The 27,470-nt window shown below is 42.0% G+C and overlaps 1 protein-coding gene across 2 annotated transcripts in view; it reads right to left on the bottom strand.

Moving 5' to 3' along the window:
- LOC148014563 (dihydroflavonol 4-reductase/flavanone protein) overlaps positions 1-27,470 on the bottom strand; it is a 90,253-nt gene that overhangs the window by 42,803 nt on the left and 19,980 nt on the right. For both annotated transcript variants that reach the window (XM_087667069.1, XM_087667068.1), the window contains exons 2-3: positions 6,089-6,182; positions 5,878-5,990 (exon numbers count right to left, since the gene is read on the bottom strand). In XM_087667069.1, coding sequence (XP_087523195.1) covers positions 5,878-5,990; positions 6,089-6,182 — 207 coding nt within the window. The remainder of the gene's footprint in view (positions 1-5,877; positions 5,991-6,088; positions 6,183-27,470) is intronic.

Below are 27,470 nucleotides of genomic sequence, written 5' to 3'. Positions count from 1 at the left end.
ACTAACTCTATGTATGTACAAAGCCAAAATACACATACTCTCTCCAACCCCCATCATCTAGCGGCAATGAGCAAATTGCTCTGCTTGAAGACCCTTTATGAGAAGGTCTGCAGGGTTATCATCTGTATGTACCTTGACAAGCTCAATGCTCTTGCTATCAAGTACATCCCTAATAAAATGATACTTCACCTGTACATGCTTTGTCTTTGCGTGAAAGACAGGATTCCATGCTAGCATGATAGCACTCTGCTTGTCACATTGGAGGATAGGAGCCTCTGTAATACCAAGCTCCCTCACAGGATGTGAGAGCCATAAAGCCTCTTTGCATCCCTCAGTGGCAGCCACATACTCTACCTCTGTAGTAGACAATGCGCGACACTTTTACAGCCTAGATATCCAAGAGACTACTCCACCTATGAACGTGAACACATATCTTGAAGTAGACTTTCTGCAGTCAGGGTGGCCAGCATAGTTTGCATCTGTGAACCCAACAACAGATGACTTCTGCTTACCAAAGCAGATACACAAATCCTTTGTGCCCTTATAGTATCTCATGATACCCTTCATTGCTTCCCAATGCTTTTTGCCAGGATGGGCCAAAAATGCAATCACCTACAGCCAGAGGACTTCTCTTTGCTGTCACCTGGCCTTGGGCTGCTCTGTGCTAGCTAGAAAAGCCCTTGTCAGCTGGTACCTGATTCAACAACCTCTCTTTTGTCTCTCTCAATCTCCACAACTCCAAAACAGTCGGAATCAGCCTCAGCCAGCCCCAACATCCCTTTCTCAGCCTTGCATGGAAAAGTTTCCCACTTTGCAATCTTCTAAATGTAATTTCCAACTTCAATTCATTAATTTTCAAATTTTCATTTTTGAAAATAAATAAATTTATACTTTGTCCCTACCCAAGAAAAACTTGTCACTAGTGCCCATTCACATTACTATTCTAACCCCCATGGAACATCTAATTGTTCCAAATATCAATTGGCTTAGGACTAGTATTAATTAATCAATTAATACATGGTCCTCATTTGTCACCACCAGACCCAAACTGACAACAGGCACCCACAAGTACCTGTCCAACAGAACTTTACACAACTTTAGCCAATGTCACTTGGGTTTCTTAGACTGTCATGATGACTTAACTAGCTTGCACTTCACATGTGCACCTCACATGTGCACAACTTAATAAAGCCAAAGCTAAGCATTAAAAATCCAAGTCCCCATGACAGCAGACTCCAAGGTTCACGCCTTAGCCCTAGACTCTAGTCCCAAAGACACAATAGCTTGAGGCCTCCATTATATCATCACTATATATCGTTCATCATTTCATTCATTCTCTAACCTCTAAGTTCATTCACTATTCATCTTTGCTATAGATTTTGCTTCTCTACTACAAATCTTGCTGCTTCTTCGTGTTCTCTTGAAGTGGTCTCAAGGTTTTCCCATCCATTCTTTACACTCTCTACTTCGAAAGCATCTTAGGGTTTCCATGTCTTGGCTTGATCAACAAGGACGGTGCAGCCATCCTAAGCCACTCCATCAACTCCAAACTCTGAAGTTCACATCTTAGCCCCAGTCTCAAAAACACAGAAGCTTGAGGCCCCCATTGTATCATCATTGTGCATCATTCATCGCTTCATTCATTCCATGATCTCTAAGTTCATTCATTGTTCATATTTGCCATGCATTCCACTTCTCTTTTGCAAACCCTGATGCTTCTTCATATCCTCTCAAAGTGGTCTTATGGTTTCCCTAAGCTTTCTTTACATCCTCCACTTCGGAACACCACCCATAAGGTGAACACGGCAATTATACCCCTCCCATCACTAAACCTATTTTGCCCGCACCTTTCGTAACCACCGTGACCAATGCTATTAGTGCCCATCTAGATGTCCAAGGACATCACTGCCACTTTGCTCACAAGCCGCTATTGTTTCAATTGCCCTCGAGCCTCGAACTTAGCTACTACTGTTTGTGGTCTATCTGCATTGGAAATCTACTTGCGGAGTCTATCCATCAAGCTTCCCATCTTGTGTAGCCTACTCATGCTTACTTCAATCTTCTCGCCCTCTACTTGTCAATTCTTGACACTCTTTCCATAACATGTCAGTTGCCTACCCCTAAAAATCACCTAACAACCCATGCATTCTCTGTCCACCACACTGCTCAAAATTTCTTGCCAACGACTTGCCCTATCTCATGACAATCGTTGTTATGAGGACATGGAATTTTAATGCTTTGCTTAGCATTGGATTAAAAGTTAATTAAATGTATAAATGTGAGTTGTACATGTGAGCTGCAATATAATTATTTCATAATGTGGGACCCACAAGCTTGAGATATCAGTTACCACTGGCAAAAGTTGTAACAAGTTATATTTATCAAGCAACACCTAGTATCTTGTAACAAATTTTGGCCTCAAAGATTTTATTGGCCATTAATGTCAGTGGTGACTTTAGAAACTAGGCATTAATTAATTAATTGATGCCTTTCATGTCTAGGCACTTTTCTAGCATTTATTCTAGTCCCTTTATGACCTTGTCTTTTGTCGTGTTGTGAAGGTATGGTCGCAAGCTAAGCTAAGAGTGCAAATACGAAGAGTTGAGAGCAATAGAGAGTGAGAGAGTGAGTCTAACACTTGATGTTCGGTACAATGACTAGTGTATCACATTTTAGGTTTTGCCTACTTCAGCCCATATAAACTTTTGCTGAGTTTACATACCATGTGCTCTTTTTCCTTTGCAACATAACCATCAGGCTGCTGCATATAGATTTCCTCATGTAGATCACCGTGTAAGAAGGCAGTCTTTACATCCATCTGTATGAGTTCCATGTCCTCAAATGCAACCAAGCCCAAGATGGTTCGCAAAGTAGTCATTTTGACTACAAGAGAAAAGATTTCATCAAAATCAATTCCATGTTCTTGCTTGTACCCTTTAGCAACCAAGCATGCCTTATACTTGGGCAAAGAACCAGAAGTGACTTTCATTTTGTAAACCCATTTGCAAGGTAGCACTTTTTGTCCTTTTGGCAAAAGCACCAAATCCCAAGTGTCATTCTTCATGAGAGATTCCATCTCTGATAGCATTGCTTTTTGCCATTTCTTACCATCTTGTCTGTCCATTACTTCCTGGAAGCATGACAGTTCACCACAATCTGTTAACATGACATAATCAGCCACATAGTTTACTCCATGAACAAATCTACTTGGTTGTTTTTGCACTCTGGTCAACCTACGGACCCAGAGGTCAATATTTGCTGGTTGTTTAGCCTATAAATCTGCATTAACAGCTTCCTATTCTGCAGGTACAGCTTACTGAATAACTGGTTCAAGTTGTTCCAGGTGCACATGTTCTTGCTGAATTTGTGGGACATCATGGGCAAGATCTTGCTAATCATTTACAGCATCATTCCTTGCATTTTTAGAGACGTTTTCAGCAGGTATTTGCTGCTGTCTAACAAGCATTTTTTGCTATCCTATTGGTACATCCTCCCGCAATACAACCCTTTTGACTTCCTCTATTCTTTCAGGATGTTTGTGCATGCGATCTTCCTGGAAGATGACATCATTGATGCATACTACTTTTCTTTCCTCGGGATCCCATAATCTATACCCCATTTCACCTTCATCACCATATCCTAGAAAAATACATTTACACGACTTTGGCTTAAGTTTGCTGTGTTCTTCCTTACGTGTGTGCACAAATGCCTCGCAACCAAACATTTTCAAGTGTGCATACGAAGGTGGCTTGCCCGACCATGCTTCTTGGGGAACTCCCCCTCCCCAAATTCGTTTGCTGCACTCTTCAAGCAATTTCTGACACAATTAGAGTCCAAGCCACCAATTACATGTGAAATCCCCAAAATTTCACTGCAATTTCTGCTCCAAAGGCATTCCCAAGCACAAATTTGACAATTTGGGTCAAAAGCCCTAAATTTTAAGAAGATAATCTGTTCAAATTGCATCAATTTAAGTACCCAAATGCATATACCAGACAATTCTTGCACAAATTGATGAAATTCTACAAAAGGCCCAAATTTTTCAGATCCGGTGTGCACAAATTTCACTAAAATTGAAGAAATTTCACCGAAATGTGAAAAAATCCCAAAATTTCATGGGCAATTGTGCACTGATTTCGCAATTTCTGAGTCCGATTGTCCACTTTTGCATTAAAATCCCCAAATCCGGGAAAAGCCCCAATTTTCTTGGGCAAAATTTAACTTTGTTCACAGGCAATTGTGTACTGATTTCACAAAATCTGAGTCAGATTGTCCACTTCTACATTAAAATACCTAGATCCGAGAAAAGACCCAATTTTCTTGGGCAAATTTTGACTTTGTCCCTTTGCATGTGAACACTCGATAAAATGACTGCAGAAGTTAAGGAAAAGAAAAAAGAATGATAACTAACACGTCAAGTTCGTGACCAGTGTGACCTGTCCGACAGGTCGCCGCCTGCCACGTGAGGTAGCCCGTCTAGTTGTCACGTGTCTGCCCGTCACGTCCGGAGCCTTGTCGTCGTGTCACATAGGCCTGGTCGCCTGCAGCATGCAGCGTGTCACCTACAACCTGATCGCCTGCAGCCTGGTTGCTTGCAGCGTTTGCGACCTGCCGCCCATCTTGTCTGTTTGTCTCTTCTGCACGTGTCAAACACTGACGGCTGATGCCTGTCTAGTCCACCTGCCTCTTCTGCACGTATCAAACACTGACAACTGATGCCTGAAGTTCCTGCTCACCTGTCACGCGGCCTGATGCCTGTCACTAGCTTTGGGAAACGTGCACAACCTAGCTCTGATACCAGTTTGTTGTGAAGGTATGGTCACGAGCTAAGCTAAGAGTGCAGATGCAGAGAGTTGAGAGCAGTAGAGAGTGAGAGAGTGAGCCAGACACTTGATGTTCGGCACAATGACTAGTGTACCACATTTTAGGTTTTGAATATATATAAAGTACAAAGTGTAAGGGTGCATTCACACCCGAACACAATAAAAGGCACAATGACCCTTTATTCCCAACATGTCGAAACCTTTTTATGGCCAACCAGCTCAATAGCCATATTTCCACTTTTCAGGTCTACAAGTTGGACCTGCTCCAATCAATTGTCATTTTTCCTCGCTTCTTTTTCTTTCCCCAAGAAATTCTAATTTTTCCTCACTTCTTCCTTCCCTCTCTTCCATGTTCATACGCTGTCCACTCCTTTGCATCTCTATATCGATCAACAAATCATTTTGCAAAACAAATCTTATGAATACTATTGCTTCTATTTCTGCACAGCCCAAGAACTTGCTTGAAAGGTGTCCCTGAGAACTATATTTTTGTGAATAGAGTCTATAAGCTATGACTAGGATAGATCTAAGGTTACATTTGGCCTACACCCATCAAAAAAATGGAAACATCATAGTGGATTCTAAAAAGTATACAACATGGTGCATTAGCAAATACTGAACTTGCTCTTAAACATGAAGACCAATCAGCCAATACTTGACAAGAGTAAGATGTTCACTTTGAGGATCCAACAGAAAGGGCTTTGTATCCAACAAAACAAACTCACACACCTTCCTCTACATGATTTTTCAAAAGATACTTGCAACAACAAAATTGTCTTTTAAGACAAGACAATTGGCATTTAAAGGGCGGAGAGTATTAGCAGCACATTATTGTGAACAAACAACATTTGAGTGCAATGACAGCCATCACCAATCCATGATTTAGCACAAACAAGCCATCTTCTTTTCGCCACCAGTTACCATCACTTCAAACTAGAGCTTACACACAACTACACATTGTGCCAAATGATCTACAACGGTATCAGTAGCAGCTTCACTAAAACATTACCAACACAAGCATGCACCAAATTCATCTATGCTTTAACAAAGTTACCAAAGCGTTTCCAAGAAACTCAATTGACTGCTGATCCATCCTATAAGAAGTATTCCTGGCAGCTTCACGTGGTACAGAGCGTGTGGTACTGGCTGTGCCATTTGCTCGCTCACCTGTTGGAAAAACCCATAAGAGGATGTATAATCAACAGGAAACACATCACAACTCAATCAGACTCCATGTGGTCACTCTGACATGTTTGCACACTTACCTGACTGCACAGGTCCCCTGTATGATGAACTTGCAGATGGTGATGCTGAAGTCGAGGATGTTGAAGACAAAGGTTCAACATGAAAGTCAGGATCCTGCAATAACATACACTAATCAGTCTATGATAGAATAAATAAGGTGAGCATTTGCAAATCTGCCACCTATATGGAAACTGGAAAATTCTTGAGAGGGTCTCTAGGTTGCCATATGCGACCTATGAATATGCCTGGTTGGCTCTAGTCTACTTGAGTGTGGATGAAACTAGGGCTTCATCAGACAGACAAGGTGAATCTTTCATATCTTTTGCTTCCCTTATCTTTCACTGTTATGGCCTAAGGATTTTATTCCTCTTTACACCTGTGCATATTACTCCTGATTTTTTTCTTTTCTTTTCTGTTCTTTTCTGTTGTTTAAGAAATTGACACTTCACATCTATTCTATACATATTTATCTGCAATCATTATGAAGAATCATACTTATTGTGCTGAAAGTTTTTGCCATGATAGACAACTTCAAATGTGCATTTAACTTGAATGATAGGAGTGCTTAGGACTGTTTTGGAAACAAATGGAAATAGAGGCAAGTACTGTCAAGAAAGCTTAATTGCAGCATGTCACTGCAAACACCCCAATCCAAATAATTAATTGATAATAATAAGGCTCCCCCACAAAAGGGAGTGCCTATTGGACAGCCTCAGCTCCTTGAGCCTAAACTTGTATCTCCTCCTCCCTCATTCATTATTCATTCAACATTTGACGTTCATTCTACTTCCAGCTTCATTTGCACTTTGTTTGAGTTCATTGTGTTGATCATGGTTCATACTCTGCGTTTTCTCTATAAACCCATTCTCACGAGTCACACCTCATCTCCGATCTTGCCTAGGCAAGATCTAGACCTTGGTGCTGTTGGAAGTTGTGGTGGGCTCAAGAGAGGTTGAGACTAAAAGAGAAAGCATATGTCTACTACCTCACAAGATCATGCACTTAGTTGGTAACAAGACAATGTAAAGCATGAAAAAGAGCAAGGAGGGCAAATGGAAAGCAGCTAAATAATGATGAGGATCATGCAAAATTTAGCCCAAAGTGTGCAATGAAGAACGCTCACAAATACCTAAATCCAATAGTGGAGCACCAACCAAGAGCAAGGGAAAAATGTGTATAGCACACAATATGTAGGGAGCCCAATAGGGATGCCTTTATATAGGCTATAAGTGCGATAAGACTCGAGAGTCATATGGATGAAAGTTGAGATGTTAGAAGAGCAAAACACGCAGAAGAATAATGAAAGACACAAGATCAATGAAAAAGACAATGCGCAAGATGTAACCAAGAGTGGGGATCCACTATGACAAGAGTACAATGGTTGAGCGCTAGCTCACACACTCCACAAGCTCCCTCTCTCCTCTCCAAGAACTTGCAAGTACATGAATGGATATAAAGAGAGTGCCCATAAATTAGGCCGTGGGCGCCTATGAACATGTGATATGACCGCTTCTAACACCCTCTCTCAAAGTGTCACCGGGACGTGAAATTTTGAGATGCTTTAATCTTGCTAGTAACATTTGATTAAGTTATTAATCAAATGTGCAAGGTTGTTTAGCACATGTGATGCACATGGCAGTTATTTCATGGGAACGGGCCAAGGACCCCGAGGATGCAGTGGGTGTTAAAAAGGCAAAAGTTGTGTTAAGTTATGCCAACTGGGTTTTGGTGGTCAGTTGGTGCCAGGTTGGACCCTAGGACAATTGTTTGGCCATTAAGTGTCAGTGGTGACACTAGGGACTAGCATTGATTAATTAATTAATGCTAGTCTAAGGGTCAACAGAGGTTGGGAACCACTCCAAGTTGCAAATGGCCTAGCCAATTTCATTACAGATGGGCATGTTTGATTTTGGGCAGGGTCAAAAGGGCTGAAATTAATTTTCAGAATTAATTAATTTTGAAAATTTAATTTAATGGCTGAAAATGCATTAGGAAGGCTGCCACTTGGCAAAACTTTCCCATGCAACTAGGGAAAAGGCTGTTGGAGGGTGGTGGAAGCTGAATTGCAGCCATTCTGAGCTTGGTGGAGGGAGAGGAGGTGATCAGATTGGGCTCTGAGAGGCGATGACGACTGATCGCATGCCGCGACAGGACAGGGGGCAGCAAGTTTTCTCTTCCGCCTCAAGAGAGGCGGCGGTAGGAGAGGAGGGCTCGCCAACCGAGCTAGTGTTTTACCCCCCTTTTAAAGTTGTTGGTGCCATCAAATTTGTCATCAAAGCTACAAATCAAAAGATACATTTCAGCTGATTTTCTCTCTCTCTACAGCATTCTCTCATCTCCTCCAATCTATGCTCAAGCATTCTCAGTAATTCTCAGCCATTGGTAGCAGAGTACAGCCAAATTTGGTGGACAGCAAAGAGTTTACTGCTGTAAACCCTAAATTACAATAGTAATTAGGGTTTAGCAGCCACCTTGGGACCCGTGCCATCAGTCGAAGGCATTGTACACTGAAATCAGCACCGAAAATTCATGGAATTGTAAGGATTTCAGATGCCAACCCATCTATTGTGAATTTGGGGCAGTGTTTGACCAGTTGGGGTTCTATTAGAGCTAGTCCTGGGTGAAAATCAAGGGGCAATTTACCCAAATGCTTTGCTGATTATTGGAACAGCAAGGGGCTTTTGAATCAGCCAAGGAGATCATGAAATCTTGGCTTGTAATTTATCCATTAGCAATTGAAATTAAAGAAATACCGAAAGGGGTGCCAATTTTGGGGCCAACAGGGTGTCCACTGTCCAAGTCTATGAAGGTAAAGTGAGCATTTCAGTTTATGTTCATTTGCTAATTGCTGTAATTAAGTGCTTGATCAGGTTAAACCACCCTATCCAAGAAGGAAGGCTGGTTTCACAAAGCACAGGTGAACAAGCAATGGACAACAATACCCAAGATGCACCATGGATACTCTAGCAGCGTGCACTCCGCTAGTTGCGCCTTAGTAAAAAAGCGCCTTGAAGAAGAAGTTCAAATGCCATAAGCCCTCTTTGAAAGCAAAGTAGTCGAGCTAGCCACCTTGCACCTCTTGTAACACCACAAGCTCCATGGGTAGCTCGCCATGACACCAAGATTCCTCCACTAGAGCATCAACGTGCCCTTCAAGTCTCCTCATGCGAGACCATACAAACATATCATGTCACTCATCCCAACATGAACTTGGTGCTGGACACACTAGTCCAAGGTTGTTAGAGCTAAACATTCCTTGGACAAGTAAGAGTAGTAGGAGCAGCAAGAATAGCAGGTACAACAGGCGACAGGTGCAGTAGGAGTGCCACATGGCAGTTGACGTGTTAAGCGACAGCAGTTTTTCAGGCTGGTGGTCGGCCAATACCACTTGAACCTAGTATTTTTTGGCATTTTCAGCTGGCCTGTTTATTGGCCCTGGTTTTTGCAGTCTTTCTTAGTTGTACTCCCAGTTTTCAAGCTGCAGACTGTGGAGACTGCCCTCAGGGCTAACAGAGACTAAGATCTTGGAGGTAAAGACATACGCAAACATCCTTTCCGAACCTGTGTATATTTATGCATCCTTATACAACATTCTTCACTGCAGATTTTCTGTGTTTCATTGTCTCTTTCTCGCTCTCTCTTCTCTCTCTGTTCACTCTTTGTCTTGGTTATTCACTTCTGCATTGCTTCACTTTGACATGGTATCAGAGGATTGAAGGATAACCTAGGGTGGACTCATCTGAAGAGGAGATTTCAATGCGACACAAGGGTGCATTTTCAACGTTCAAGGGCAAGCAGAAGGGCTATGCATCAGAACAAGGCTGAGCCAAGCGTGGGCATGCGAGCAAGGAGAAGATTTGTTGAAGCTGTTGCTATTAAAGAAGAAAGAAGGCTGAGTTTTGGGCCTTCAAGTGCAGATTTGACCTTTTCATTGCCTCTAGCGAGTGAAGAAGGAAAAGGAAGAGCGGTCAAGAGCCCTAGCACACTATATTTTCACAGTCAGAGAGACTACCTTTTGTGTTTTGTGCAGGCATTGAAGGTGAAGATGTCTTCGAAGGCCAAGACAGAGTTTCAGGTGATCATGGACTGGAAGGTGCCCGTCTTACCGGCTCTTACATCAAATCAAAAGCTCCATGGCGAGAATCGCCGCATCTGGCAGGTCATGATGCTTGCCATTTTGGGGTCCTATGATTTAGCAGAGCTTGTTATAGAGGCTATTCATCATCCTTCTTCGTGAGACGAGTCCAAACTCTCTTCCAGTGATAAGTGGAGTTGGCAAAGGCTCAAGCACATTGGAATAAACTCAATGCTCGCATCCACTCGTTTTTATTTCTTTCATGTACCACAGTTGTTCTCTCTCATATTGAGCATTTGATGGTGGCCTGGAAGATATGGTTGGAGCTTGATCAGATGCACAATCATATGACCGTCATGAAGCAAGTTTCTTTGGAAGTGCAGATGTGGACCATGAGTGTCAACAAGTCATCTTCTATGAGGGAGCATCTTAACAAGTTGAGGTAGCTTCAAATGCAGGTATAAAACGCAAGGAAGGTGATCACTTCAAAAGACGTGGCGATAACTCTTTTTTCTCAGTTATCGCCTCGTTTCAATGGTTTTTATTCTGCCTTGATTGCTTCAAGGCGGTCTAATACTCTTCAGTGGAAAGAGTTGGTTCCTATGGTCTTGGACCAAGAGGATCAATTGAAAGGAACCAATGCTTCTAAATCTGAGGCTTTGGTTGGTCAATACTCTCAAAAGAAGGGGAAGGACCAAAAGAAGGAGGAGGACAAAACCAAGAAGGACAAAGACAAGCAGTCCACCTATCACATTTATGGCAAAACCAGTCACTAGAAGAAGGATTGCCCCAACAAGGAGAAGAAGAAGAAATCTTCAAAGGATTCCGGAGCAATGGCTGCTCCCTCATCAGTTGCTTTCCTTCACTTGGAGGTAGTTGAGGATTCGACCCTCATGGCTTCGAATGCTATGTTGACGGCCCCATATACTCGAGAGTGGATTGTTGATAGTGATACCTCTCCGCACATGACTCCTTTAGCAGGTGCTACTCATTTGTGGCCTTCGCATGGCCAAATTCTCATTGATGACAATTCGTCTATTCCTATATAGGGACGGGGAGACATGCATCTTATTCCAGATGGGCGATGTGGTGCCTATATATCTGAGGTGCTTTATGTACCGGGCTTGGGATACCATCTCCTTTCAGTGCACAAGATTTGTACCCTTGGCCTCTTGGTCAAATTTGATGTGGATTCTTTTTGGATTCTTGTTCATGGATCGAGACAGGTTCTTTCTTCACATTATAAGGAGAATGGAGTCTACAAGTTGTGGACTTCTTCTACCTTGACTTCTCTTCTTATTACCTCCCAAACTCGCTCCGAGCTTTGGCATGCTCAATTTGGCCACCTCAATTATGATTACCTTCGGAAGGCATTAAAGAGACAGCTTGTTCGAGGTTTGCCAAACATTGTGATGAGCCAGCAACCTTGTGTATCTTGCATTTATGGAAAGCAGACTCGTGATGTTGTTCCCAGCAAGGCTTTGAGAAGGTCTTCAACACCCTTGGAGCTTGTTTCTACCAATCTTTGTGGACCAATATGGGCAAAGTCCCTTCGAGGGAGCTTGTGCTTCATACTAATCATAGATGATTACAACAGGATAACATGGGCTTATTTTCTAAAGTTGAAGTCGAAGGCTTTCTCCGACTTTAAGGATTGGTTGCTCTTTGAGAAGAACTGATCGGGCCGCAAACTGAAGACCTTACGATCGGATAAGGGTAAAGAATTTGTTTCTAATGAGCTTGCTCGTTTTTGTGCAAATCATGGTATTCACTAAGAGTTTGTCAATACAAACACCCCTCAGGAGAATGGCATATTGGAGCGGAAGAATCATTGTGTGATCAAGATGGCCCGTACCATGATGAAGCATCATTAGACATCTCAATGTCTATGCGCTGAGGCTGTGGCTACTGCAATTCACATCCTTCCCCTAGTTCTACTGTTGTTGGTATGACTCCTTATGAGGCATACTTTGGGTCTAAGCTAGATGTTTCTTATTTCAGGGTTTTGGGTGTGATACCTATGTTCACATCCCAAAGCCACAACATTCCAAACGACAAGTGTTTGTCCGCTATAGCTCACAATCTCAAGGCTACCAATTGTATGATCCTGTTAAGTGGGATGTCTACACGAGCGGTGATGTTAGGTTTGTGGAAGTCGAGCTTCAAAGGGAGATGTGGTACACCCTATTCTTGGAGATCCCGGTGATAGTTGGGCGCCAGTGACTATTCCTCTAGAGCCTATGCCTCTTGAGGACTCTTCTTTACATGAGGAGCTCGGTTCTCAACCACCACATTTACCAATTCTACCCACTCGTTCGTGGACCTTCCAAAAAACTTCAACAGATCGAGAGTAATGGGGCGAGAACCAACCTCCTTGTTGGGCTCGTGACACTCTTCATGATGCAAGGATTGAGGGGGTTCCTAATAGGAGTGGCAGCCACAGGATGGTCCACGGCATTCTTACTGTGCTTTTCTTCAATGTTCAGGTGTGAACAGACCCTTACACTCTTGTACTTTATATACTATCTAAACCAAAAAAGTGGTACTTTCATTATTGTTCGATATACCCATTGTGTCGTGCTTACACTTCTTATCTCTACTGCTCTCTACTCTTTGCTTGATATCTGACACTCTCACCCTCAGCTCACTCAGTCTCGATCCAACATGCTCTAACAAACTCGCATCAAAGCAAGTGACTAGTGTGAGGTAGCTGGCGTGAGGTGACACACCTAACGTGACAAACGACAATCAAAGCGTGCGACAATCAGGGCGAGTCAAGTACACCATAGACAGGCACGACAAACAAGTTGCATGCGGGCACAACAGGTTGCATGCGGCAAGTCGTAGGCATCACAAGGGTCAAACCCGCGACGATCGGCAAGCAACGAGCATATTGTATGCCGCCAAGCGTCAGAACCGACGTGGGGCCTTGGTCAACGCCAAGACAGGCTCATCTCATTTTTTTCTTTCTCTTCAAAATTTTTCCTTAATTTCTGTCATTCCTTTGCCGGACATTCACACGCTATCGCACAGGATTTGCCTGGGGATTCATGAAGTCGCTCGCCTCAAGGACACTTTGAGACGGGAGAATGTAACGAAATAAAACTTATTCAAAAGAATTTTTGAATGAGGAAAACAAATTCTTGATTAAAAATATAGACAAGATACTCAAAAGACTTTCGGATTTGAGCATAAAAGTTTTGGAAAAGACAAAGTCGAAATCTCGAACTGAGAGAGAACTCAAGAAGGTGGAATGTTGTGATTTGTGGAAAAATCTTCAAGGAAGGCGAGGAGCATCAAGCTCGAACTCAAGCCAATCTTCATAGCAACTCGCGATGACGGAAACTTCAATATAGTTGAGGGGCTTAAAGCTCGACCTCAAGCCTTCTCTCCAAAATTCAATGGTGCTCTTCGAAGAAGGCGAGGGATACAAACTCAACCTCAAGCCTACTCATGTGTGGTCTTCATGAAGAGATCAAGGAGGACAAGGCAAGGCTCCTCTAGTGCCTCCCTTTTATAGTTTTTCTCTTGTGTTGGGTATTCAAAAAGCTTTAAGCTTTAGAGTTTTTAGCTTTTTCAAAAGTTTAGCACATTACAGCTTTGCTTTTCTCCTTATAGCATTTAAAGCCTAAAAGCTTAAAAGCTTTTATCTTACGGTTAAATTTGAAGACTTTTCAAAACAATCGCCGACTTGTCCGTCAACTTCGTCATCACGACTGCAATCCACATATAGCTCGAACCTTGGCTCCTGCAACTGCCTCTAAAGCCTCTGTCAATACAGAAGCTTATGAACACAAATTGGCAGCAATGAATGCTCTCATCCATATGATTTGCAAGCAGCTTTTGGTTGCGATGATGATGATGATCATCGATCTGTCATTATTACCTTTAGTTCAATCAGGCCGCCACATTGCTTAGTCAAATATTAATAGTGTCGTCGATTAAGCCGCCATTGTACGCTCATGTTTCCAAAGAGTCAACCTCTTCTGGTTGATGCTGATCTCACGGTGCCATCAGCGCCCAAATCTTGGTCGAGGTAAATATCCTCCCACCTCTACATATATTGCTGAAGTCTCACTGGTCGGCGCGACAAGTGCCTCTACCAGGAACACGAGGAAATACGAGACATGGCGCAGCCGGTACCCCAGCTCTCCAGTGCCTTTCGGCTCACATGCTTGTGCTTCATGCGGTACCTGAGCAGGGTTGAGGAGCAGAGCTCAATGATGAAGTTGGTGTCTCTGGTTTCCTGATCAACCCAAGCACAGTAAAGCCTTATGATGCCCTCGTAATTGAGCCCCTTCAACAACTGCACCTCTTGCAGGATCGTCGTGGCCTATTCCTCGGAGCAGCCGGCAACAAGGGGGACGGCCTTGTTCTAGGCAACCTCCTTGCAGTCCTTTCGTCACCATCGTCACAATCAAAGAAAAGGTCATGCTCCAAGGGAGGGAGGGGGTGGTTGGGGGGGGGGGGGGGGGGGGGGGGGGGGGGGGGCACTCGTCGGGGTCATTGGAGCAATTAGGAAGGGATGTAAACTCTATCATGCCATCTCCATATGCGCTCTACATAGTGACGAGAGGTTAGCTAGCCATGTCTTCTCTCTCTCTTTTGCTACAGCGAAGCCCTACAACATCTCTGATAACGACAAATTCCATGCGGTTGTTTGTGTGATCAATCATAATAAGAATAAGCGAAGTTTGTTTCATTTCAACACTTGAACTTGTTGTACCAAACTACTAGCTTATTGTGAAAAAGACCACATGCAAACACATTGACAGTAAACTTCGTTGCTTTTTTGTCTTCACTAAAGCAAGCCTCAAATTAGTGTCCTCATAGTGGGCATGACTGTTTACTATGGCAAACCGACACTGCTGCTCTCATCTTAACCAAGAAACCATCAAGCTAAGTATCCTTCAACGATTCCTACAGGCTGTACTCACGAGCAAGGTGTAATGCTTTTAGATCGAAGCTCGCACAATTCTGTAGCTCTAGTTGCATGGCTTTGGATAATAGGCAATAGAAATGCTCTCCATTGTTGCAATAGCATTATTGTACTCACAAGGTTCCTGATGTGATTTGCTTTAAACTTCTCACCTGACTTATATTTGTGGTCCAAAATAGACAACTCTGTAATCTTTTGATCTCTCTCTCCTTTTAGATTGTTGAAACTGCTTAGTTGACCCTCTATCCATAACAGCTCTTCTTGTGATTATATCAGGCTCATACAAATAGCTCTTTATTGTATTCGCAACTGCATTGCCACCTTGGCTTTTAGATGCACATGATAGCAAGCCAGTTAGCAAATTTGCCTTGCTATCATTGCCATCAACTGATACTGGCGTGACTTCCTTTGTTTGCTTTAATACTTTAGAGGCCAAAACACTCAATGTAATGTACTAAATTTATAGTGAGGCTTCTGAGCCTTGATTGTCTACAACTCGGCCACCAACACATATCCCAGTTACCTAAAACGGCTCAGTGATAACAACATTGTCATAACTAACAACTACTTCAATGGAAGCAAGTGAAACATCAAAGACTGTAATTTCTCCCTTGTAATAAGGCACAAGCTTAAATTGTCCACAAGTATATTGCCAACCAAAGTAGCTCTTTCCAAACCCCATTTGATTGTTTCAGCATGTAAAAGATCTTTTGTAACACCAACAGCTTTTAAGCACAAAAGAAAAGTGACAGAATTAGGAGACTTCAAAGTGACTTTGCAGTGGTGGACGTGCAACATCACGACAACGCACAGGCACAACGTGAATTTTTGCCCAAGAAAACTGGGGCTTTTCTCTAATTTGGGAACTTCACCACAAGATAAGACAATCCAACTTAGAAATTGCACATTTGGTGCACATCTTCACGAAAAATTTTGGGGCTTTTCACATTTTAGTGGAATTTCTTCAATTTCACTAAAATTTGTGCACTTTGAACCCAAGAAATTTGGGGCTTTTGAAAAATCCCTTCAATTTGTGCTGAAAATCTTTGGTACATGCACCTGGGTACATATATTGATGCAATCTAGACGGATTACCCTCTAATAATTTAGGGCTTTCGACCAAAAATGTTAAATTTGTAGCCAGGAATGCCTTTGGTACAAAAATTGCAATGAAATTTTGGGGATTTCACATGTAATCGGTACCTTGGTACCTAAATATGTCAATAATTGCCTAAGGAGTGGAGTAAGATACATTTTATTTTTTGAAAATCTATTTGCATATCTGAAATCTCTACAATCTTGGGATTTTCACTGTTGGTTGGTACTTTAGTGTACCGTGGCTACTTATGTAACATTTGGGCTTGCCTTCGGTTATTGGTTAGTTAATTTAGTACTACAAATTATGGCTGAAAAAAATGACAGCAACAATCTTTTGCACATCAAGAAGCTTGAGGGTGCACATAATTTTGCAATATGGCAAAACCAATGCTACAATGTCTTGGTGTCGAAGAAAAAAGAGAAGCCCATCAAAACAAAGGGAATTAAAACCAGCAGACATGGAACAAGACGAGTGGGATGACTTGGATGAGCTTGCATACTCTAACATTGAGCTCTCAGTGTCAAACAACTTGCTCTTTAACATTGAGAAGCTGAATTCAACATATGCGTTGTGGCAAAGGCTTGAAGAATTGTATGCTCAGAAAAGTGCAATCAGCAAACTCAATTTTCAATCAACTGATTGCTTTGGATTTTCATATTGATGATGAGTTCAAGGCTACTTTCTTGCTGTGCATTGTGCTTGAAAGTTGGGATACTTTCAGGACAGCTTTGAGTAACTCGAATGCTCAGTTGTTATATTCAGATGTGGAGAGTTCTTTGTTGATGGAAGGACTCAACAAGCAAAATAATTCAGCAAACAAAACTTCTAATGCATTGCACGCTAGAAGTAAATTTCAGCAAAAGAGCAATTCTAAAAATAGAGCACGCAACAAGTCTCGTGGCAAAAATGTGGAGTAGCCATCGTTGTGGCGAAAAAGAGCACTACAAACGGGACTGTTTTCAATTGAGGAAAGAGAAAGGCAATAACAAAAACACTGAAGACAACAAGGTTGAAAAAAAGGACAACCAGCCTGCAAAGAAGAGCAATGTGAAAATAGAAGAGGTTAATGTAGTCACTCATGATAATGGCAATGATGGTGATGTACTTCTTGCTTCTTCTTTGAGTGCACATGCATTGATTGCAGATTTTGAGAATGATATGCAACTTGGATACTTGATTCAGGTGCATCCTTTCATATCACACCACATCATGAGTGGTTCTCTAACTACAATGGTGGTGTACATGGTGTTGTCCACTTGGGGGATAACTATGCATATACAATTGCAGGCATTAGTAGTGTGAAACTGGAATTTCAGCATAGCTTGGTGTTTGTTTTGCATAATATGAGACATGTACCTCAGCTCAAGAAAAACTTAATAAGCACAGGGCAACTAGATGATGAAGGCTATCACACCACCTTTGGGATAGCAAATGAAAAATCTGTAAGGACTCTCACATTGTTGCCAAGGGGTCCAAAAGTGATACATTGTATCCTTTGCATGTATCTAGTGTGCGTGACCATGTAGTCGCCATAACCGAGCAGCCAAGCGTTTCTTCGCCCATATAAGTTGCGTTTCAACTTACAAACCAAATGCTCTTTACTTGGAATAGCAAATCCTTCTAGTTGCGTCATGTACAGCTCTTCATCCAAGTCACCATGAAGAAAAGCAGTCTTCACATCCATCTGATCCAACTCTAAATCCAAGGATGCAATGAGAGCAAACAAAACACGGAGCGTAGTCATCTTCACCACTGGTGAAAAGACCTCTTGGAAGTCTATGCCTTCCTTCTGTGTATAGCCCTTAGCAACGAGTCATACCTTGTACTTGGGCTTCCCATCAATACATTTCCTTTTGTAAAGCCATTTATTAGAAATAGCTTTCCTATCCTTGGGCAAAGGTACAAGCTCTCATGTGTTATTTGCATCTAGAGACTTCATCTCTTTCTGCATAGCAAGCTCCCACTCTCTTGTTTTCACATGCTGTGCCTCTTTAAATGTCAGAGGCTCACCCTCATCAGTCAACAAAATGCAATCCAAAGATGGCTGAAACCTCTGTGGCTGCCTTCTAACACATGTAGACCTTCTTACCCAATGATCTATATTATCAGGCACTGGGCCTACATCTTGAGGAATATGCACACCATCACCAAGTGGCTGATTTTCAGCAATTTCTTGCTGCTGTAATCTGTTTTCGGCATGTTCTTCTTGCTGTCCTATTTAATCCTGTGCATCTATTTGCTGTCCATGATCTTCTGGCTGTAGCACAATAGGTTGCTACTCATTTTCAGCATCAAAAGGGACAGAATTTTCAGCTAATGGCTGCTGAATGGCTGGCTGTTCATGCTGAAATTTGACCTTCTTTTTGTCAAGATCACTATATGTAGCATTTTTCAGCAACTTTGCCTCATTAAATACTACATCTCACCTGCGTACTATCTTCCTGCCCAGAGGAAGCTAAACTCTATAACCCATCTCTCCCTCATCTCCATATCCCATGAAGATGCCCTTGATGGATTTCATATCTAGTTTGGTCCTCTATTCTATAGGTACATGCACAAAGACATCACAACCAAAGACACGCAAATGGTCATATGAAACAGTTTGCCATACCAAATCTCTTCAGGAATGCCATTTTCCAATGCACAACTGGGAGAGCAATTACATATATGAACTGCAGTTTTAAGAGTCTCTCCCCAACACTGCTTCGGGAGATTAGCTGTGGACAACATACATCTAACTCTCTCACAAAGTGTGCGATTAAATCTTTCAGCCATGCCATTTGATGCAGGATTATAAGGGGCTGTCAACTCTCTCTTAATGCCATGCATCTCACAAAATTTGTTAAATTCATTTGAGACATACTCACCCCCATTATCTGTTCTTACGGCTTTCAACTTAAGCTCTTTTTGTGTGGTAACAAAAGCATGAAACTTTTTAAAAGCATCCACCACTTCCTTTTTGCTCTTAAGTATATACACCCATGACTTTCTACTGAAATCATCAATAAAAGTAACAAAGTACCATGCACCCCCATACGAATTAACAAGCATAGTGCACACATCAGAGTGTACTAAGTCAAGAGCATTAGACTTCTTAATGACACCAAAGTAATAAGAAGACTTCACATGTTTTCCATATAAGCAATCATTACAAAATTCGAGACTAGAGCTTTTTACATCAAATCTCCCTAAAGAGGAGAGAACCTAAAGGCCTTTCTAGCTCATATAACCAAGTCTTTTATGCCAAAGCTCCATCTGTGAATGGACTTCAACCACGGCCAAGAACTTGCCAGGTAATGCAAAGTAATAAGAAGACTTCACATGTTTTCCATATAAGCAATCATTACAAAATTCGAGACTAGATCTTTTTACATCAAATCTCCCTAAAGAGGAGAGAACCTAAAGGCCTTTCTAGCTCATATAACCAAGTCTTTTATGCCAAAGCTCCATCTGTGAATGGACTTCAACCACGGCCAAGAACTTGCCAGGTAATGCTTTACAATGCAAGTAATATAAAGTCCCCCTTTTGCTGCCTTTAACAATCAGCATAGAGCCCTTATAGACCTTCCAAGATCCACCACCAAAGATAGTAAAATACCCTTTAGCATCAAGCTGCCCAACTGATAGTAGACTTTTCTTTATGCCAGGTACAAATTTGACATCCTGCAAAATCAGCTCTTGGCCATTTTCAAGAGCCAAGTGAATGGTGCCAACACCCTCTATCTCACATGCATAGTTATTACCCAAATAAACCTTGCCTAGACAACCTACAATGTATTCAGAAAATGACTCTAAACAGGGAGTAACATGAAAAGAGACACTGCTGTCCACTATCCGTGATTGTGACAACCCATCATGAGCTGAAACTAAGGCATCAATTACCTCCTTTTTTGGTGATGTGCATATCACCTATTGCTGCCATAATATCTACATCATTACATGAGGCTACAACAAGTATCTCTTCAATGTCAAGAAGCTCTTTAATCACCACACTAGATACAACATTTGCCTTTGCAGCTTCTTTTGAGAAAGAGCTGTCATCATCTTTCTTATCATCCTTCTTTTTCTTACCTTGTTGTTTCTTTCTTTCTTGCTCTTTCTTTAAGTACCGGCAATCGGGCTTTATTATCATCCTTCTTTTTCTTGCCCTGCTATTTCTTTCTTTCTTGCTCTTTCTTGAAGTACCAACAATCAGGCTTTTTATGCCCTTTATGCCCACATTAATAACATGTGACATCATGTTATTTGCCCTTGCTTTTGCTTCTGCTTTTCCCCTTACTGGCTGCATCACCCCTCTTTTCAAACCTGCCTCTCACATAGTAAGCTAAGCCACTGCTTTCACCACTAGACTTTCTTTTGATTTCTTCATTAAGGATTGAACCTCTTACGCCATTAAAAGTCAAAGCAGGATTGTTACTAAGTGACACAACCAAAGATTCCTAGCTGTCACGCAAAGTCATGAATAAGAAAATAGCTTTCAATTTGTCATCGAAAGCCGCCAAACCAGAATCTTGCAAAACTGACTCAAAACCCCTGTGAAAGCACTCAAATGCTCAAATGCTGGCTTAGACTCATCCAACTCCATGTTCACAAGTTTACGTATAAGATGCACTTGATTCACAGGAGTTGTATTTTCATAAGTATCCTTAAGCTTTTTCCATATAGCATAACAAGTCGCTTGATGTCTATAAGTACATCATCAGATACTACCTTCTTAATGTATGCAATAGCCTTCTTACTAAGTCTAGCCCAATCCACATCTGTCATAGCTGCAGGCTTAGTCTCCAAGAGAGCATCTTCACAGTCCTTGAGAAACAAAATGCCTTGCATCCTATCCTTCCACAAGTCAAAGTCAGTGCCATCAAACCTCTTGATTTCAAAGAGGGATTTAGTGTCGTTGCTAGTAGAAGCATTTGCAGCCATTTTTCAGCAACAAACCAGAGTTTCAATGCTGCAATTTATGACAGCAAAAATGAGCTTGATATTCAGCTGATTACAACCCAATTTTTCAGCAAATAATAGCAAGATTTAATCCAAGTACATGTACAGCAGTAGAACGAATGACTTTCAGTAGTATGACTGCAATTTCAGCATACATTAAATGCATACATCACTGCCAGATAACTCCGACTTCAGCAATATCACCAAAAATACATCTACACCAATCCCACATCTACAAATGATCACTAAGACTGCTGCAACATGAATAATCATATGTGCTCGTATCATCTTTTGATACCCAAAACACCAAGAAATCTCTGCAATTTCTCCAAAATCGCACAAGCGGGAGATAAAAAATGCTCAAATCACTCTACTTATAACCACAAGATTGCTTCAACAATATTCCCAAAGTGCATTTCACGCATTGACTTTGCCAAAATCCACAGATTTCAGCAAAAGCCCCAAAATTTCATTATCAAATCTGCCCAATTGCATTAATACATGTTCCCGAAAGCATAAAATTGGCAAATTTAGCAAAATTTCACAAAATTTTGCAAAAGCCCCAAAATTTCCGGGTCCAAGTGTGCATGAATGTCAACCAATTTGACTCAATTGAACAAAATTTCACCAATACAGCAAAAGCCCCAAATTTTATGGGTCCAATGTTAAAAAATTTCACTCAAATGAGTAAAATTTCAGTAAATTTGGCGAAATCCCCAATCCAAACGCGCACAATGTCTGCAATTTCTGACACTGATGCCTCAATTTTGCATGAACAACACTCAATTTGAAAATCCCCAAATTTCTAGGCATAAATATGCACAAATCTGAACTCTATGCTTATGCATGTGAACCCCCATCAGGCCAAGGGGAAATTCAAGGAGAATTTTGAAAAAAAATGAATTTGTGACCTTAAGGAAAAATGAAGTGACAAGGTCCGTTGACCTGCCCGTCAGACTACGTCTATCCGTCGTCCAACCCCGCGTGCCAAACGTGTGACCCGTCAATCACGTTCCTAGAACCCTGCCGCCTTGTCGCCCATCTCTCGACTAGGTCTGTCACCTGTGACTTGTCCAAGTCGCTTGTCGACTATCGCAAAGCTGTCGCCTAGCAATCTCGTCAATTGCCTGATCTCACCCACACTGGTTGTCGTTTGCTCGCTCAACTTTAAGCACCACAGTGTCCGTCTCTCTGGTCTTTGTCACGTGCAGTTCCTATACGCTGGTGAGTTACACCTAGCGCCCGTCAGTCTGCAGTCCCATCGACTGCCTGCCCCACATCTACTTGCTCTTGCTGGTCCACGCTGGTCACGCTGGACCGACCTCCTGGTCCTGTTCACGAGCTGCCTTTGACCTTGGGAAGCGTACACTCTATGCTCTGATACCAGTTTGAAGGGGGGAGAGTGCGCAATGGAGTGCGAGAGTAAGACCTGAGCTGCACAGCTGAGAGTTAGAGAGAGTGAACGTAGAGATAGGTGTACCTGATCGTGATGGTACACAAAGAATAAAAGAATGTATTTATATATTAGGGTACAAGGTACAATAAGGGTGTGTTCACACCCGTAAGGCAATTTACACGGAGACGAAGGGACTTTACAACCCAACAGGGAGATAGGGCTTCTCAGCATTAGGTGATGCAAGAGTTTCATGAAAGTTTATGGGCTGGACATAGAGGAGTTTGGGGCACATTTGGCAAGATCAAAGAGAAGTATTGGTGGCAGAACATGTATAAAGATGTGGAGCATTATGTGGAATTATACAGTGACTGTCAAATGTATTCCATGGTAAAGCATAGAGATGGGTTGCAATCGACCTATCCATTGTCTATGCATTACAAATGGATAGTTGATTTGGTTACCATGCCTATAGGTTTATGGAATATAAGATATCTCGTGCTTGAACAAGAAGACTTGACAAATCAAGTGAAAGGTCGAGCTCTTAGAACAAAGACTACTCAAGCAGTTTGCAGGTTCTTATTGGAAGAAGTCTTTTGCAGGTATGGTTGTGTTGGTAAAGTGGTTGCAGATAGAGGAGAATTGGATGTGGATGAGGCTCATGACTTCTTTTCACGATTGGGTATTAAGCTGGCTTTAACTTCAGCCTATAATCTTGAAGCAAATAGCAAAAGTAAAAGAGGTCATCAGCCTATCATCATTAAGGCATTAGCAAAGTCATGCAAAGGCAGGATGAAAGAGTGGCCAAGAATATTACCCTTTGCTTTATGGGCTGATAGAACCACTCATAGTGCAGTTACAAGTTATATGCCTACTGAATCAATATATGGACAACAGCCAATCACGCCTATTGAGGAGACTATTGCTACTTGGAGTGTTCTACCATGGGAAGAGGGTTTGAATAGAGAAGAGTTGCTAGTCCTACGCATTAGACAGTTAGAAAGAAGGCTTGAAGACATTGAGACAGCCATGAAAAAGCTGAAGACTACAAGGATCAAGAACAAAAAGAGGTTTGACAAGCGACGCAGACTTCGACCATGAGCTATACAAGAAGGGGACTGGGTGTTGGTTTATGACAGCAGCTTGGAAAATCAGTATAGTGTCAGTCGAAAGATGGCAAAGCGGTGGTTTGGTCCATATGTGGTAAGGTTTGTTTTTGACAATGCTATCTATGCATTAAATGAGATGGATGGGACGGCTCTAAGGATTCTAGTGGTTGGAAAGCATATCAAGCTCTTTAAAGTTTAAATGTAGGGAGTCTTCAGCATATGAATTGAAGGAGTTGGATACTGAGCATGAAAATGAGAATATGGAAGATGAAGGCATTGGCATGGTAGAGCATACTTTTTCTAACACTGCAGATCCATAAGACTATGGCACATGCCAAAGGATGTGCAAGTTAAGAGGGGATGGATGTTGTGCCACTACGCGGACACTGTGTGAAAACCTCTAGAGTGTATCGTCACTCGGCTTTCTTATTGATCTAGAGAGTCAATGCCATATTAGTCATTAGTGCCACTATCCGTAGAATGGATGGTTCAAAAATACTAGAATTTTGGACAAGTTTAGCCTATTTTTGATCTTTTAGATATTATCTCTTGCAAATATCAAAAGCTATAGACAACTTCTAGAATAGGATAACATGTAAAAAAAAAGCAAGTGGCTTTCAACCATTTCTAGGAGATTTTATGCAAAAAGAAGGATTGGCGAAATCGCGAGACGCGCAATCCAGTTTACAGGCAGCAAACAGCACTCCATACTGGGAGAATAAGGAGTGATCTAGGAGAATTCTGACCAAGCGTCCTAGTATTTTACCCCCCTTTTGGAGCCAACAGAAGCATCAGATTGGTGGTCTAGGCAGTAGACAAGAAGCTACTATTTGATGAACATTTTTTGTCTACAAGGGATTTATCTTCTCAAGATGCAGAAATAAATCGATAGGCTTCACCTCTATGAGTATTCTTCTATATCTTCTATTTATTTAAACCCCTTCTCTTTCGTCTACTCCTCTCCCTGAATCTCCCTTCACCCTACTATCTCTTACCCCGTGGTAGACTTTCGACCCCAAACGCTTCGACACCGTGGAGACTACACTTGGGGATGACGAAGAATGAGATCTTCAAGGTGGAGACATACAAAGACACTCTCTCTACACCCGTGTATATTTCTATATGTTGGGATGTAAAGGTCCTTTATTCACCTCCGTGTATTTTACACGTGTATTGTTATGTTGTACATGTGAATGCACCCTTACAGGCCCTAAGTATAAATACATTTTATTCTTTGTGTACCAACGCTTTGTTGGTACACCCAAATCAGCTCGTACTCTCTCGGACTCTCACTCTCACTCACTTGCTCACTTCTCTGCTACAAATCTTCACCCTTCCGCTACCTGCGCACTTCAACAACTGGTATCAGAGCTTCGGCTAAGGTGCTCACGCTCCTCGGAGCCCGCACGAGACATCGCCAGTGTTCGCTTGCGCGAAATCCACAGGTTGTGTCTAACCAGGCGACAGCAGGTCGTGTCTGACCAGGCGACTGCAAGCGACAGCTCACACAGGTCGTGTCTGACCAGGCGACTACAAGCGACAGCTCACAGGAGTGCAGGCGACAGTTTCCCTGCAGGCGGCAGGTCACGAAAGTGAAGCAACAGCTGAGGCGACAGTTTTCTTGTAGGCGGCAGGTCAAAATCGTCAAGCGACAGCTCACGCAAACAGGCGGCAGTCAGATTTCACCTGCAAAACCAGGTCACAACAATTTATTTAATATTTTGTGTGATTTTTCACACTTACACAAGCCCCGGTTCATGCGCGCAGGCACAGTTTGCAAATTTGTGCAATTTTGAGCCTGGAAATTTGGGGCTTTTCCCAGATTTGACGTTGTTTATGCTTGACAGTGGCGTCTGTGTCAGAAATTGCAGACATTGTGCGCATTGACCTCAAATAAATTGGGGATTTTGCCAAATTTGTTGGAATTTTGCTCATCCTAGTAAAATTTCTTGGCATTGGACCAATAAAATTTGGGGCTTTTCATGTATTGATGTAATTTTGCTCAGCTGAGTCAGTTTGGCTGACATTTGCACACATTTGAACCTGGAAATTTGGGATTTTGTGCAGAATTTGATAAATTTCTGCATTATTTGCCTGTGCAGTGGCTAGTTTATGTAAAAACAGCAGAGGATTATTGCTGCTTATGCAAGAACAGCAGTGTATTTGCTGATTTAGCTTTGTGCTCTTGCAGTTCAGTGCATTTACACTTGTACTTGTGATAAAAATGGCTGCAACTTCTTCCAGTTCTGACATTAAGAGTTTGATGGAAATCAAACGGTTTGATGGTCAGGGTTTTGATCTTTGGAAAGATCGTATGGAGGGCATATTGTTCTTAAAGGATTGTGAGGATGCTTTGCAGAAGGATAAACCCGCACAAATGTCTGAGGCAGATTGGGCCAAAGTCAATACAAAGGTTGTGGCTTATATAAAGATGGATGTCACTGATGACATTTTGACAGACATTAAGGGTTTAGACACTGGTCATGCAATATGGGAGAAGTTGAAAACTACCTATGAGATCACCACACCTGTTAATCAGATACATTTAATGCGCAAGTTAGTGGATATGCAACTGGATGAGTCCAAGCCTGCAGCTAAGCACTTGAGTGCATTTACTGGTATTTTAAAGCAGCTCAAGGATGCTAATTTGGATTTTGATGATAAGTTGAGGGCGATCTTTTTGATCATGACATTGCCTAACTCTTGGGAGCCTTTTGTTATTTCTCTCAATAATAACCCCAATCTCACGTATGATGGTGTGAGGGGTTCGATCTTGAATGAAGAAATTAGACGTAAGTCTAGTGGAGAAGGCAGCAACTCAGCTTATAATGTTAGAGGCAAGGCTGAAAAGAAAAATGCAAATGCTGGACAGAGAAGCAGGAGCAAGAGCAAAGGAAAAGAAAAGAGTGATGTTACATGTGGTCGGAAGGGCCACAAGAAGCCTGATTGCAGGTATTACAAGAAGAAACAAGAGAGAAAGAAGAATGCAGGAAACAAAAAAAAGAAAGAGGAAAAGACAGATGCATCTGAGGCAGGCAAAGGCAAGGAAAAGGCCAATGTGGCCTCCAGTGTTGCCATAGAGGAGCTCTCGGATGCAGAGGCTGATGTATTATGTGCAGTGGATTATGATGCCCTTGTATGTCACATGCAGAATATGCAGATCACCAAGGCTGATGTGATTGATGCACTTTTGTCAGTTGATGATGGTGTCACTCAGACTTGGATTGTAGACTCTGGTGCCTCTTTTCATGTGACTCCATGCTTGGAGTGCTTTGCTACTTTTGATGCAGGCTGTTATGACAAGGTTTACCTTGGAAATAATCATGCTTGCAGCATTGATGGAATTGGCACCATACACTTGTCTTTGGATAATGGGCAAGAACTTGTGTTAAAAGATGTCAAATATGTGCCTAGCATCAAGAAGAGTTTACTATCTGTTGGACAGCTTGACTTGGATGGTTACACCACACTGTTTGGCGGTGGTTTGTGGAAATTAAAAAGGGGTTCCATGCTGATTGCTAAAGGAACCAAGAAGGGCACTTTGTATTGTCTGCACTGTAAAGCCTTGAATAGCAAGTTTCTTGCAGTTGCTGAAATTGGCTGTCATTTGGAGTTATGGCATAAGAGATTAGGCCATATGAGCCAGAAAGGACTTGATGTCCTTACCTCTTTGAAGAGGGTTGATGGAAAAGGCTCTAAACTTGATTTTTGTAATGACTGTCAGTTTGGAAAGCAAATGAAAAATTCATTTTACTCTGGTGTCTCCCGTAAGTCAAATGTCTTGGACTTAGTGCATTCTGATGTATGTAGCATGCCTGTGAAATCGTTGGGTGGTGCTACATACTT

This window comes from Lygodium microphyllum, chromosome 25 (assembly GCF_053477565.2).
Source record: "Lygodium microphyllum isolate KBCC chromosome 25, Lygodium_microphyllum_v1.1.10, whole genome shotgun sequence".
Taxonomy (NCBI): Eukaryota; Viridiplantae; Streptophyta; class Polypodiopsida; order Schizaeales; family Lygodiaceae; genus Lygodium; species Lygodium microphyllum.
This window is presented reverse-complemented; position numbering and strand designations above follow the sequence as displayed.